The following is a 16,122-nucleotide window of genomic DNA, read 5'->3' as shown; positions in this document are numbered from 1 at the left end:
GGAGTTTTCGAGTTCGAAAATGCCCCTTTTGGGCAATGTTGCCAGACACATGTGTCTGGCGATTGCCGAAGATGCGAAAAAAAATCAAATTCAGTGATAAAGTAAAATTCGTGCGCGTCGGTTCACGTTCACCAAACTTCGTGTCGCCAGAGAAAGCCTTTCTCCTGGCTTTCTCTCCTTGCTCTATTCCGCTCGGATCCGAAATCCGAAGTCCGGAATTTGGACTCCCGGCTTCAGCGACGGATCGCCGTGCTTGGCTCAGGCAAAAACATCTGAGCGTGCAGAACTAAGTCAAAACAATTGATGTGAATTCTCGCGGCACAATTTGAAATTAGTTTAATGAAATAATTCGCGCCGCTGGCACTTTGAACGCGTAATCAGGTCGCAGGGACTTCAGCAAACGCACTCACATTTTCGTGTAGTAACAACTGAGATTCATAATCGCAATGCGGCTAATTGGATTTATTTTGAATTTGGCAGCCCTAACAGGTGAGTGGTTCGCACACTCCGAAAAATAGGGGATATGTTACCTACATGGATGAATTTTAGCTATTTAACTGATGTATTTACATAAATGTTAACCGCTTAGGCATAGAAAATGTTGCAAAAATATGTTATGATATATAATATTTATAATATATATTGAAATAAGAAATATACTATTATTTGATCTGTACTCAGACCTTTTTTGTGTACACCGCCCTTTTGTAGGCATTCAATTTTGTTTAACAAAGGTTTTGAGCCCATTCATCGCTGCAGTGTGACATTGGCTGAGGTGGTCATCGGTCTTCTGGAGGGGATTGGGATGGGAATGGGAATGGGAAGGGGGATGAGGATGTGGCGACCTCTTCCGAGTTACGTTCTGCGTTTTATTTTCGGTCTCATGGACGGCGTTTATTATGTTCTTGGCCGGTCGACGGACAGTTACGAGCATTAGTACTATTCATAATGTGGTTGTTGTGGCTTTTCGGCTTCCTCGTCGTCGTGCCGTTACGTATTTATCAATATTTGCCTTCTGTATTTGGTTTTCTGGCTCAAGTGTCTCGTGGCTAATAGAAAATCGATGCTGGCACATTGTTGCACATTTTGCTGAAGTATCTGGAAGATACTGCGAAAGTATCTCTATCTCGCAGCTGTGCAGCTCTTTTGCACTGTTTTTCCGTTGTATTTTTTGAAGTCGATGTCAGTCAACGATGTTTGCTCTTAGTCTTTCGATCAATTTCCACTGCCTAAAAGCTGTCTGAGTTTGGTGTTAAGTCGCACTTGAATGGCAGTTCCATGGCCTGCCACATGCCTCTGATTTTCCATGGGACCATTTTGCCATTTTGCCGTTTTCCCGTTTTCCCATTTGCCATGCTCCTCGTCTCCGGACGACACTTCAATCTGCATGCTCCACATTTATGTGGCGCTGCGTTTTTGGCTCCTCGCCGCTCGACTTTCTTTGATTTCTTTCGTCCTTTTGGCCCGCACTTCACCCAGTTTGTCCTGCGTCCTCGCAAATATTTCATTTAAGCCTGCTGTCATTCTCGCCGAAGGGTATCAACATTTTCTCTCGCCTCTTGTCACGCAGTAAAGTGTCAAAGATTTTATTTACGTGAGGAGTGCACACATGATTAATGTGCTTTTCATGAGCTCACAAAATCTATTTTCATGAAGCAATATAGGGCTTATATTATTTGCTAGGTATTACTTCTGTAATTTTTGTTAGGAAAGTTTGCTTATTCCAGGCAAGTGCAAGTGCCAAGTTAGAGAGTCCCGACTTCGTCTGGTTGAATCCAGTCACTTTGACCATCTCTCGAGTAAATGCACTGCATCTGCACTTGCTTTTATCCCTGGTAACTGGATCCTTTTTGCGCCCGACTCCGTTTATTGCTGCTGCTCTGTCCCACTTGCGGTTTTGTTTAATTACGCATATTACTCCGCCTTTCGCCGCCAGTGTCATCGCAGCCCATCGCATCCTTCCGTTGCATTCGCCGTCCCAGAAACCGACACATCGCCATATTCCCAGTGCCCCCCAGTTGCTGTTTCTGTTGCTGCGGTCACTTACTGACTGGGACGAGTGTCTTTGGTTGGATCTCTTGAGGCTTGTCAACGGCAGGGTGAATTTCCGGAGACGCCTGAGGTCGGTGGATGGAGTGGAGTTGTTCTGCGGTTGCCTCGAGCACTTCCGCCTCCGGACTTCGGTGGGGCTGGGGTTTCGGATTGTCAAGTGACCAACTGGCTCGATCTGACCAACTGGCTTTGAGGATGACCGAGCTGGCAGGCAGTCGGTGCCAAATCGTGCTGGTTAATTACTTTGCTAAGCGCTGTTCACCCATCTCGCGCAGAAAGCCCACTTTTCATCTCGAATTTATCATATTTACCCAGTAAATTTCACAAATTAAAATCAATACGAAGCCTGCAGCGGAGGCAGTCATTAATTATACAACCGGCCGATGCTGCCGCTAATGAGGTAAAGTGTCGACAGCAACGCCCCCAGTGGAAAAGTGTCCCATTACTTTCGACCGGCACTGTGTGCCATCCTCGCCCTCCTCGTTGGGTGTGCGCTTTTAATTGAGGGAAAGGTCAGCGTCGCATCGATTTTAATGCAAAGCGAACCGTAAACATTGCTGTGGACACTAGACCTGCTCTAGATAATGCCGGTGAATTTACAACAATTATCTAATTTCGCGGGCTGGCAATTTATGGCCACTGTCTCGTGGGCTAAGTGAATATTGAACTATATTATCCGTTGTAGAATTGCTTAAATTGGAATACGGAATCCATGCTTATATACTTATATACGTTCGCTCTTACTATCGGCAGTTGTGCCGTGCCACTTTACAACTTGAATATTTCCGAAAAATCTGAACAAATATAAGTCCGCATGGAAATCACTCTCATTCCAATGTGCAGTTTCAGTGCGTCGAGGGGTTGGGGCCGCGGGGTGTTAGTTGTAGGCGTAGATACATGCCCACGCATGGTTCGTCGCTGGCGATTCAATTTAGTTTGCCACTTAACCCCAGAGTGCCCCACGCGGCGGTTTGGGCCGCCACCTTTAACTCTCGCGCTGCCCGGAGGGCGGTTTCACTGCATAGCATGATAAATTGCCACTTGACTTTGCATATTTGCGCTGTCAACGGGTCGTGAAAAGGGTGATGACTGTGACGGAGTTCGGGTAGGCAAAAGTGGTGGACAGGAAAGAATATGTATCTCCTCTTTGATATATTTTTAATAATAAATCTAAAAGGATTTTAGAGCACAATAATTATTCATAACGTGCTACACTGTAAGCTTATATCTTTTTCTATCTTCTCAGCATTTTTCCAATCATTTTAGAAATGCTAAAAATCTAATTTTATATGTCTAAAATGGATGTACAAAACTGGCATCCAACACATTTATTGTAGCTCTATATATGAGCTTGAAATAGCCCCGTTTTTTTCCAGTGCCCCCACTCCATCGTCGGCAGCCACAAAACGGTCTCAACTCACTTGCTTTCACTTCATTGTTATCTATTGAATTTGTTCAACTTTTGCCGGGCATGCGAACTTTGACTTGTGCTGAAGTTTTCCGAATTTCGTTTTCCGTGAGTGTGTAGGTGCTTGGGCGATACAAACTCATCAGCCTTGACACCATTTAAGTTTTTGGGAGCCCAGCGCCCAGCGGGAAGTCGGACGACAGCCCAACTGGCCATTGTTGCGTGGCTGGTGGATCGGGTGTTCCATTTAACTGACACTGGCAAAAGTGTCCTGTCATCCTGCCCAGCTTTTCCACCCACTGCCACGTGACGTCCCCATTTTCCTTTTACCCCTTCACTTTGCATGCATGATTTTGGCCGTCTTCTTTTTTGTGTCACTGTCTGTAAGCCATAAGTTTTCGTTTTGTTATTATATTTTTATTTTTAAATCCGACAAGCACTCCACGTAGAGTGGCTGTCAGGTGGCGTCGAGTCCTGCATTTCAGTGTGCCACTGACATCACGATTTCCCCCAATTTTCCACATATATGTGTGTGTACGTGAGCATATCTTTTTTACCACGAATCGCGGCGTGAATAATTACAATAGCCAGTTTGCCCCCGGGGTCACAAACCGAACTCAATTTGTTAACACCCGAAATGTGTTGGATCTGATTCAAAGTCGGTGTTTTTTCAAAATGGCTTCTCTGGGCGGTAAATTGAAGTTAATTGGTATTTAAATTGGAACGATTGCGATTTTTCCGCTTTTAAAAAAGCGCTTTTCTTGTTAAAAATACAGCTAAAAATTAAAATAGGTTTTTGTTTAAACCTTGGCAGTTATTATCTTTGTTTGTTTTCCATTTTTGTTTTATGCGACAGAAGATATAAATGTCGAAAGCAGACCATACATTACTCCAAAACTATTTAGTTTTAGAGTGGTAAAAATACGACATGAGATAAGTGCTTCTTTGTGGTTCCACCTTTGGTGGAAAAATATCTCCTCTGCCGTTAAAAATGTCACTTAAAATACCAGGGTAGCCGCTGAAATCGGTGCTGGCATTCATTATTCAGTCGACTGGGGAAAACTGGGGCTGACAAATTCGAGTGCATCATAGCGGGAAATTCCAACAAATTGCCGTGGCAATTACAGCGAACCGAGTCAAATGTCCAGAAATCATTGCACTCGTCCACGGGACAAAATGCGAGAATGCATGGGAGATAAATGTTTGACATTTGTTGGGCATTCAATTTGGATCGCGTCTCGCTGCTTTTGTTTATGATTTAATCAATTGCTCATTAATTAAATGCCATTGTGCCCGGCCTGCCTCTTTTTCGCTTCTCAGCCAACCGCAAGATGGGCGATGATGATGATGTTTCAATTTATCATCAATTAACCTCTGACCCCCGCCGGCAAAGTTAAACAATAGATGTAGTATGAGGTGGCAGTCAGTAAAGCTGAAAAACGGTGGTAAAACAGTGAAAAGTGGGCAACCATTTACTGCAGATATTGTGCAACTGGGGGCGTGTTCCACTGCAATATCATTTAATTAAATGGTTAAAAGATATGGGCTTATACCTACCATAAAGCACATGCCGCCGATTTACAGGCGAATTTAATTGATGTTTATGCATGGCTCCCATTGAAACGAATTGCCCAAACACAATCGATGTACATTGCCGCAAAAAAGTATTGGCAAAAAATCGTTAATAATAATCGATTTGTGTGTGTTTTCAATCAATGCAAATAAATAAACAGGAAAATCACTTGCAAGGGCATTCCACGTATGCATTCGCCGGGAATCCGGAATTTAATCGCTTTTTTATGGCACTCTGTTCGACATTGGTTTTTATCAATAATTTTTTTGTATTTTTTTATACGCCAACTACCTTAGCACGGATTTATTTATGCGACGTTGGAAATATTTAAATACCAATGCCACAGAAAAGGCCGTAAACAAATTGCTAAATGAACACTCAATGCATCTAAAACGAATTCATTGCGGCCACCGAATAACAACACAATTTGTTGTGGCTGAGTTTTCCATTTGTTTTAGGACTTAAAACTTGTGTTCAATTTAATTAAATCACAATTAATATTTTAAAAACAAGAGCGGACTAAAGCCGTTGGGGGCACCGTGCAAATACCTATTTAAGTATAACTCACCAAACTGTTTTCAGCGGCACTTTCCACTTTGCATTTTCCGCCGGCGGCAGGAAAAAAGGCATTTTAAACTCTGTGGCCAATTTATGTGGCGGCTGCGAATCGCCATGAATACAAAAAGCGCAGAGGCTGTACTTATGTGTATGCATATGTGATAAAAGGCAGAGTGACTCATAAAAAATGCACCACATAATGCCGCATGACCCGACCGAGGCACGCCCCCATCCATACATATGAACATATATATACATATATATATATACAAATACGTATATATGCCCATGCCCTCGGAAAAAAGTGAATGAAATAAATGCGCGTATTGTCTGACAACAAGGAGCAAAAAAGATTGTATATCCCTCCAAGGAAATAAAGCGCAAAAGAGGAGCAACAGTAACAGCAACACCAACAGCAACAGAAGCTGATGAAGAAAAACTCCTAACCGACCGACAGTTATTATAGCCAAGTCTGCCAGTCAAGTGTGTGTGTGTGGGTGTGTGGATTTGGGGTGGCTGAGTGGGTGGCGCTGTGATGCTAACCTAGTTTATGACAGAGTTTAAATTATCCCTTTGTTTTTGCTACTCTGTTTTTTTCTGCTCCACAAACAAAGCCAAAACGCTCGACTTCGAGCCTCGCCAACCGACCAGAAGAAACGAAAAGAAAAACAAGATAGAATGCTATAGTCGAGATCCCCGACTATCGGATACCCGTTACTCGGCTAATGGAGGTGCAAACGAGAAATTTCCGTATTTTCTGGAATATCGGTAAAAATTGGGAAAAAAATAATAAAATTAAAAAATAACTTACAAATTTTTCAATTAGTGTGGGCTTTGCAAAAAGTTTTATAGAAATCTATAGAAATTTACAAGATTGTATAAAAAAGGGAAAAAACATTGTTCAAAAATGTATATATTTACATGATATATTCAAAAACATCATAACATCAGAAAAATGACAAAAATATTATATTAAAAATAAATTTAGAGAATTGCGCCAGAAACATTTAGAAGTATTCCACTTAATAATCCGATAAGGATAAGTTGAGTTATGGAGCTTAGAACTTCAGCTTTGAGACATTTTTTAATTTGAGTTCCTACAACATCATACATCAAAAAAATGACAAAAAAAACTAAAAAAAATAAATTTCTAAATTTGAGTGCAGATTTTTAGAGAATTGCGCCAAAAACATTTAGAGGTATGCCACTTTAAAATCCGATTCAGATAAGTTGAGTTATGGAGTTTTGAACTTCAGCCTTGGGGCATTTCTTAATAATCTTGGATTTCTACATCAGAAAAACGACAAAAAAATTAAAAAAAAAAAAATTTCTAAATTTGAATGCAGTTTTTTAGAGAATTGCGCCAGAAACATTTAGAGATATGCCACATTAAAATCCGATTCAGATAAGTTGAGTTATGGAGTTTTGAACTTCAGCCTTGGGGCATTTCTTAATAATCTTGGATTTCTACATCAGAAAAACGACAAAAAAATTAAAAAAAAAAAAATTTCTAAATTTGAATGCAGTTTTTTAGAGAATTGCGCCAGAAACATTTAGAGGTATGCCACATTAAAATCCGATTCAGATAAGTTGAGTTATGGAGTTTTGAGCTTCAGCCTTGGGGCATTTCTTAATAATCTTGGATTTCTACATCAGAAAAACGACAACAAAATTAAAAAAAAAAAAATTTCTAAATTTGAATGCAGTTTTTTAGAGAATCGCGCCAGAAACATTTAGAGGTATGCCACTTTAAAATCCGATTCAGATAAGTTGAGTTATGGAGTTTTGAACTTCAGCCTTGGGGCATTTCTTAATAATCTTGGATTTCTACATCAGAAAAACGACAAAAAAATTAAAAAAAAAAAAATTTCTAAATTTGAATGCAGTTTTTTAGAGAATTGCGCCAGAAACATTTAGAGATATGCCACATTAAAATCCGATTCAGATAATTTGAGATATGGAGTTTTGAACTTCAGCCTTGGGGCATTTCTTATTAATCTTGGATTTCTACATCAGAAAAACGACAAAAAAATTAAAAAAAAAAAGTTTCTAAATTTGAATGCAGATTTTTAGAGAATTGCGCCAGAAACATTTAGAGGTATGCCACATTAAAATCCGATTCAGATAAGTTGAGTTATGGAGTTTTGAACTTCAGCCTTGGTGCATTTCTTAATAATCTTGGATTTCTACATCAGAAAAACGACAAAAAAATTAAAAAAAAAAAAATTTCTAAATTTGAATGCAGTTTTTTAGAGAATCGCGCCAGAAAAATTTAGAGGTATGCCACATTAAAATCCGATTCAGATAAGTTGAGTTATGGAGTTTTGAACTTCAGCCTTGGGGCATTTCTTAATAATCTTGGATTTCTACATCAGAAAAACGACAAAAAAATTAAAAAAAAAAATTTTTCTAAATTTTAATGCAGTTTTTTAGAGAATTGTGCCAGAAACATTTAGAGGTATGCCACTTTAAAATCCGATTAAGATTAGCTGAGTTATGGAGAATAAAACTTCAGTCTTAGCACATTTTTGAATTTTTTTGAATTTCTACTACACCATACATAAAAAAAATGACAAAAAAACTAAAAAAAAATAAATTTCTAAATTTGAATGCAGTTTTTTAGAGAATTGCGCCAGAAACATTTAGAGGTATGCCACATTAAAATCCGATTCAGATAAGTTGAGTTATGGAGTTTTGAACTTCAGCCTTGGGGCATTTCTTAATAATTTTGGATTTCTACATCAGAAAAACGACAAAAAAACTATAAAAAAATAAATTTCTAAATTTGAATGCAGTTTTTTAGAGAATTGCGCCAGAAACATTTAGAGGTATGCCACTTTAAAATCCGATTCAGATAAGTTGAGTTATGGAGTTTTGAACTTCAGCCTTGGGGCATTTCTTAATAATCTTGGATTTCTACATCAGAAAAACGACAAAAAAATTAAAAAAAAAAAAATTTCTAAATTTGAATGCAGTTTTTTAGAGAATTGCGCCAGAAACATTTAGAGGTATGCCTCATTAAAATCCGATTCAGATAAGTTGAGTTATGGAGTTTTGAACTTCAGCCTTGGGGCATTTCTTAATAATCTTGGATTTCTACATCAGAAAAACGACAAAAAAATTAAAAAAAAAAAAATTTCTAAATTTGAATGCAGTTTTTTAGAGAATTGCGCCAGAAACATTTAGAGATATGCCACATTAAAATCCGATTCAGATAATTTGAGATATGGAGTTTTGAACTTCAGCCTTGGGGCATTTCTTATTAATCTTGGATTTCTACATCAGAAAAACGACAAAAAAATTAAAAAAAAAAAGTTTCTAAATTTGAATGCAGATTTTTAGAGAATTGCGCCAGAAACATTTAGAGGTATGCCACATTAAAATCCGATTCAGATAAGTTGAGTTATGGAGTTTTGAACTTCAGCCTTGGTGCATTTCTTAATAATCTTGGATTTCTACATCAGAAAAACGACAAAAAAATTAAAAAAAAAAAAATTTCTAAATTTGAATGCAGTTTTTTAGAGAATCGCGCCAGAAAAATTTAGAGGTATGCCACATTAAAATCCGATTCAGATAAGTTGAGTTATGGAGTTTTGAACTTCAGCCTTGGGGCATTTCTTAATAATCTTGGATTTCTACATCAGAAAAACGACAAAAAAATTAAAAAAAAAAATTTCTAAATTTGAATGCAGTTTTTTAGAGAATCGCGCCAGAAACATTTAGAGGTATGCCACATTAAAATCCGATTCAGATAAGTTGAGTTATGGAGTTTTGAACTTCAGCCTTGGGGCATTTCTTAATAATCTTGGATTTCTACATCAGAAAAACGACAAAAAAATTAAAAAAAAAAAAATTTCTAAATTTGAATGCAGTTTTTTAGAGAATCGCGCCAGAAACATTTAGAGGTATGCCACATTCAAATCCGATTCAGATAAGTTGAGTTATGGAGTTTTGAACTTCAGCCTGGGGGCATTTCTTAATAATCTTGGATTTCTACATCAAAAAAACGACAAAAAAATTAAAAAAAAAAATTTTTCTAAATTTTAATGCAGTTTTTTAGAGAATTGTGCCAGAAACATTTAGAGGTATGCCACATTAAAATCCGATTCAGATAATTTGAGATATGGAGTTTTGAACTTCAGCCTTGGGGCATTTCTTATTAATCTTGGATTTCTACATCAGAAAAACGACAAAAAAATTAAAAAAAAAAAGTTTCTAAATTTGAATGCAGATTTTTAGAGAATTGCGCCAGAAACATTTAGAGGTATGCCACATTAAAATCCGATTCAGATAAGTTGAGTTATGGAGTTTTGAACTTCAGCCTTGGGGCATTTCTTAATAATCTTGGATTTCTACATCAGAAAAACGACAAAAAAATTAAAAAAAAAAAAATTTCTAAATTTGAATGCAGTTTTTTAGAGAATCGCGCCAGAAAAATTTAGAGGTATGCCACATTAAAATCCGATTCAGATAAGTTGAGTTATGGACTTTTGAACTTCAGCCTTGGGGCATTTCTTAATAATCTTGGATTTCTACATCAGAAAAACGACAAAAAAATTAAAAAAAAAAATTTCTAAATTTGAATGCAGTTTTTTAGAGAATCGCGCCAGAAACATTTAGAGGTATGCCACATTAAAATCCGATTCAGATAAGTTGAGTTATGGAGTTTTGAACTTCAGCCTTGGGGCATTTCTTAATAATCTTGGATATCTACGACATCATACATCAGAAAAACGTCAAAAAAATTAAAAAAAAAAAAATTTCTAAATTTGAATGCAGTATTTTAGAGAATTGCGCCAGAAACATTTAGAGATATGCCACATTAAAATCCGATTCAGATAATTTGAGATATGGAGTTTTGAACTTCAGCCTTGGGGCATTTCTTATTAATCTTGGATTTCTACATCAGAAAAACGACAAAAAAATTAAAAAAAAAAAGTTTCTAAATTTGAATGCAGTTTTTTAGAGAATTGCGCCAGAAACAGTTAGAGATATGCCACATTAAAATCCGATTCAGATAATTTGAGATATGGAGTTTTGAACTTCAGCCTTGGGGCATTTCTTATTAATCTTGGATTTCTACATCAGAAAAACGACAAAAAAATTAAAAAAAAAAAGTTTCTAAATTTGAATGCAGATTTTTAGAGAATTGCGCCAGAAACATTTAGAGGTATGCCACATTAAAATCCGATTCAGATAAGTTGAGTTATGGATTTTTTAACTTCAGCCTTGGGGCATTTCTTAATAATCTTGGATTTCTACATCAGAAAAACGACAAAAAAATTAAAAAAAAAAAAATTTCTAAATTTGAATGCAGTTTTTTAGAGAATCGCGCCAGAAAAATTTAGAGGTATGCCACATTAAAATCCGATTCAGATAAGTTGAGTTATGGAGTTTTGAACTTCAGCCTTGGGGCATTTCTTAATAATCTTGGATTTCTACATCAGAAAAACGACAAAAAAATTAAAAAAAAAAATTTTTCTAAATTTTAATGCAGTTTTTTAGAGAATTGCGCCAGAAACATTTAGAGGTATGCCACTTTAAAATCCGATTCAGATAAGTTGAGTTATGGAGTTTTGAACTTCAGCCTTGGGGCATTTCTTAATAATCTTGGATTTCTACATCAGAAAAACGACAAAAAAATTAAAAAAAAAAAAATTTCTAAATTTGAATGCAGTTTTTTAGAGAATTGCGCCAGAAACATTTAGAGGTATGCCTCATTAAAATCCGATTCAGATAAGTTGAGTTATGGAGTTTTGAACTTCAGCCTTGGGGCATTTCTTAATAATCTTGGATTTCTACATCAGAAAAACGACAAAAAAATTAAAAAAAAAAAAATTTCTAAATTTGAATGCAGTTTTTTAGAGAATTGCGCCAGAAACATTTAGAGATATGCCACATTAAAATCCGATTCAGATAATTTGAGATATGGAGTTTTGAACTTCAGCCTTGGGGCATTTCTTATTAATCTTGGATTTCTACATCAGAAAAACGACAAAAAAATTAAAAAAAAAAAGTTTCTAAATTTGAATGCAGATTTTTAGAGAATTGCGCCAGAAACATTTAGAGGTATGCCACATTAAAATCCGATTCAGATAAGTTGAGTTATGGAGTTTTGAACTTCAGCCTTGGTGCATTTCTTAATAATCTTGGATTTCTACATCAGAAAAACGACAAAAAAATTAAAAAAAAAAAAATTTCTAAATTTGAATGCAGTTTTTTAGAGAATCGCGCCAGAAAAATTTAGAGGTATGCCACATTAAAATCCGATTCAGATAAGTTGAGTTATGGAGTTTTGAACTTCAGCCTTGGGGCATTTCTTAATAATCTTGGATTTCTACATCAGAAAAACGACAAAAAAATTAAAAAAAAAAATTTCTAAATTTGAATGCAGTTTTTTAGAGAATCGCGCCAGAAACATTTAGAGGTATGCCACATTAAAATCCGATTCAGATAAGTTGAGTTATGGAGTTTTGAACTTCAGCCTTGGGGCATTTCTTAATAATCTTGGATTTCTACATCAGAAAAACGACAAAAAAATTAAAAAAAAAAAAATTTCTAAATTTGAATGCAGTTTTTTAGAGAATCGCGCCAGAAACATTTAGAGGTATGCCACATTCAAATCCGATTCAGATAAGTTGAGTTATGGAGTTTTGAACTTCAGCCTGGGGGCATTTCTTAATAATCTTGGATTTCTACATCAAAAAAACGACAAAAAAATTAAAAAAAAAAATTTTTCTAAATTTTAATGCAGTTTTTTAGAGAATTGTGCCAGAAACATTTAGAGGTATGCCACATTAAAATCCGATTCAGATAATTTGAGATATGGAGTTTTGAACTTCAGCCTTGGGGCATTTCTTATTAATCTTGGATTTCTACATCAGAAAAACGACAAAAAAATTAAAAAAAAAAAGTTTCTAAATTTGAATGCAGATTTTTAGAGAATTGCGCCAGAAACATTTAGAGGTATGCCACATTAAAATCCGATTCAGATAAGTTGAGTTATGGAGTTTTGAACTTCAGCCTTGGGGCATTTCTTAATAATCTTGGATTTCTACATCAGAAAAACGACAAAAAAATTAAAAAAAAAAAAATTTCTAAATTTGAATGCAGTTTTTTAGAGAATCGCGCCAGAAAAATTTAGAGGTATGCCACATTAAAATCCGATTCAGATAAGTTGAGTTATGGACTTTTGAACTTCAGCCTTGGGGCATTTCTTAATAATCTTGGATTTCTACATCAGAAAAACGACAAAAAAATTAAAAAAAAAAATTTCTAAATTTGAATGCAGTTTTTTAGAGAATCGCGCCAGAAACATTTAGAGGTATGCCACATTAAAATCCGATTCAGATAAGTTGAGTTATGGAGTTTTGAACTTCAGCCTTGGGGCATTTCTTAATAATCTTGGATATCTACGACATCATACATCAGAAAAACGTCAAAAAAATTAAAAAAAAAAAAATTTCTAAATTTGAATGCAGTTTTTTAGAGAATTGCGCCAGAAACATTTAGAGATATGCCACATTAAAATCCGATTCAGATAATTTGAGATATGGAGTTTTGAACTTCAGCCTTGGGGCATTTCTTATTAATCTTGGATTTCTACATCAGAAAAACGACAAAAAAATTAAAAAAAAAAAGTTTCTAAATTTGAATGCAGTTTTTTAGAGAATTGCGCCAGAAACATTTAGAGGTATGCCACATTAAAATCCGATTCAGATAATTTGAGATATGGAGTTTTGAACTTCAGCCTTGGGGCATTTCTTAATAATCTTGGATTTCTACATCAGAAAAACGACAAAAAAATTAAAAAAAAAAAGTTTCTAAATTTGAATGCAGATTTTTAGAGAATTGCGCCAGAAACATTTAGAGGTATGCCACATTAAAATCCGATTCAGATAAGTTGAGTTATGGAGTTTTTAACTTCAGCCTTGGGGCATTTCTTAATAATCTTGGATTTCTACATCAGAAAAACGACAAAAAAATTAAAAAAAAAAAAATTTCTAAATTTGAATGCAGTTTTTTAGAGAATCGCGCCAGAAAAATTTAGAGGTATGCCACATTAAAATCCGATTCAGATAAGTTGAGTTATGGAGTTTTGAACTTCAGCCTTGGGGCATTTCTTAATAATCTTGGATTTCTACATCAGAAAAACGACAAAAAAATTAAAAAAAAAAATTTCTAAATTTGAATGCAGTTTTTTAGAGAATCGCGCCAGAAACATTTAGAGGTATGCCACATTAAAATCCGATTCAGATAAGTTGAGTTATGGAGTTTTGAACTTCAGCCTTGGGGCATTTCTTAATAATCTTGGATATCTACGACATCATACATCAGAAAAACGTCAAAAAAATTAAAAAAAAAAAAATTTCTAAATTTGAATGCAGTTTTTTAGAGAATTGCGCCAGAAACATTTAGAGATATGCCACATTAAAATCCGATTCAGATAATTTGAGATATGGAGTTTTGAACTTCAGCCTTGGGGCATTTCTTATTAATCTTGGATTTCTACATCAGAAAAACGACAAAAAAATTAAAAAAAAAAAGTTTCTAAATTTGAATGCAGTTTTTTAGAGAATTGCGCCAGAAACATTTAGAGGTATGCCACATTAAAATCCGATTCAGATAATTTGAGATATGGAGTTTTGAACTTCAGCCTTGGGGCATTTCTTATTAATCTTGGATTTCTACATCAGAAAAACGACAAAAAAATTAAAAAAAAAAAGTTTCTAAATTTGAATGCAGATTTTTAGAGAATTGCGCCAGAAACATTTAGAGGTATGCCACATTAAAATCCGATTCAGATAAGTTGAGTTATGGAGTTTTTAACTTCAGCCTTGGGGCATTTCTTAATAATCTTGGATTTCTACATCAGAAAAACGACAAAAAAATTAAAAAAAAAAAAATTTCTAAATTTGAATGCAGTTTTTTAGAGAATCGCGCCAGAAAAATTTAGAGGTATGCCACATTAAAATCCGATTCAGATAAGTTGAGTTATGGAGTTTTGAACTTCAGCCTTGGGGCATTTCTTAATAATCTTGGATTTCTACATCAGAAAAACGACAAAAAAATTAAAAAAAAAAATTTCTAAATTTGAATGCAGTTTTTTAGAGAATCGCGCCAGAAACATTTAGAGGTATGCCACATTAAAATCCGATTCAGATAAGTTGAGTTATGGAGTTTTGAACTTCAGCCTTGGGGCATTTCTTAATAATCTTGGATATCTACGACATCATACATCAGAAAAACGTCAAAAAAATTAAAAAAAAAAAAATTTCTAAATTTGAATGCAGTTTTTTAGAGAATTGCGCCAGAAACATTTAGAGATATGCCACATTAAAATCCGATTCAGATAATTTGAGATATGGAGTTTTGAACTTCAGCCTTGGGGCATTACTTAATAATCTTGGATTTCTACATCAGAAAAACGACAAAAAAATTAAAAAAAAAAAAATTTCTAAATTTGAATGCAGTTTTTTAGAGAATCGCGCCAGAAACATTTAGAGGTATGCCACATTCAAATCCGATTCAGATAAGTTGAGTTATGGAGTTTTGAACTTCAGCCTGGGGGCATTTCTTAATAATCTTGGATTTCTACATCAAAAAAACGACAAAAAAATTAAAAAAAAAAATTTTTCTAAATTTTAATGCAGTTTTTTAGAGAATTGTGCCAGAAACATTTAGAGGTATGCCACATTAAAATCCGATTCAGATAAGTTGAGTTATGGAGTTTTGAACTTCAGCCTTGGGGCATTTCTTAATAATCTTGGATTTCTACATCAGAAAAACGACAAAAAAATTTAAAAAAAAAAAATTTCTAAATTTGAATGCAGTTTTTTAGAGAATTGCGCCAGAAACATTTAGAGATATGCCACATTAAAATCCGATTCAGATAATTTGAGATATGGAGTTTTGAACTTCAGCCTTGGGGCATTTCTTATTAATCTTGGATTTCTACATCAGAAAAACGACAAAAAAATTAAAAAAAAAAAAGTTTCTAAATTTGAATGCAGATTTTTAGAGAATTGCGCCAGAAACATTTAGAGGTATGCCACATTAAAATCCGATTCAGATAAGTTGAGTTATGGAGTTTTGAACTTCAGCCTTGGGGCATTTCTTAATAATCTTGGATTTCTACATCAGAAAAACGACAAAAAAATTTAAAAAAAAAAAATTTCTAAATTTGAATGCAGTTTTTTAGAGAATCGCGCCAGAAACATTTAGAGGTATGCCACATTAAAATCCGATTCAGATAAGTTGAGTTATGGAGTTTTGAACTTCAGCCTTGGGGCATTTCTTAATAATCTTGGATTTCTACATCAGAAAAACGACAAAAAAATTAAAAAAAAAAAAATTTCTAAATTTGAATGCAGTTTTTTAGAGAATTGCGCCAGAAACATTTAGAGATATGCCACATTAAAATCCGATTCAGATAATTTGAGATATGGAGTTTTGAACTTCAGCCTTGGGGCATTTCTTATTAATATTGGATTTCTACATCAGAAAAACGACAAAAAAATTAAAAAAAAAA

The 16,122-nt window shown here is 35.0% G+C and overlaps 1 protein-coding gene across 1 annotated transcript in view; it reads left to right on the top strand.

Annotated features, from left to right (window-relative positions):
* The first annotated feature begins 92 nt into the window (after nt 1-92).
* LOC6543419 (neural cell adhesion molecule 2) overlaps nt 93-16,122 on the top strand; it is a 71,999-nt gene continuing 55,969 nt past the window's right edge. Inside the window, exon 1 of the mRNA XM_001968670.3 lies at nt 93-489. Within this exon, the coding sequence (XP_001968706.1) occupies nt 447-489 (43 nt within the window). The 5' untranslated portion in view covers nt 93-446. The remainder of the gene's footprint in view (nt 490-16,122) is intronic.

This window comes from Drosophila erecta, unplaced genomic scaffold, assembly GCF_003286155.1.
Source record: "Drosophila erecta strain 14021-0224.00,06,07 unplaced genomic scaffold, DereRS2 tig00000055-arrow-pilon, whole genome shotgun sequence".
Lineage (NCBI taxonomy): Eukaryota > Metazoa > Arthropoda > Insecta > Diptera > Drosophilidae > Drosophila > Drosophila erecta.
Note: the sequence above shows the minus strand (reverse complement) of the source record. Positions and strands in the feature narration are given on the sequence as shown.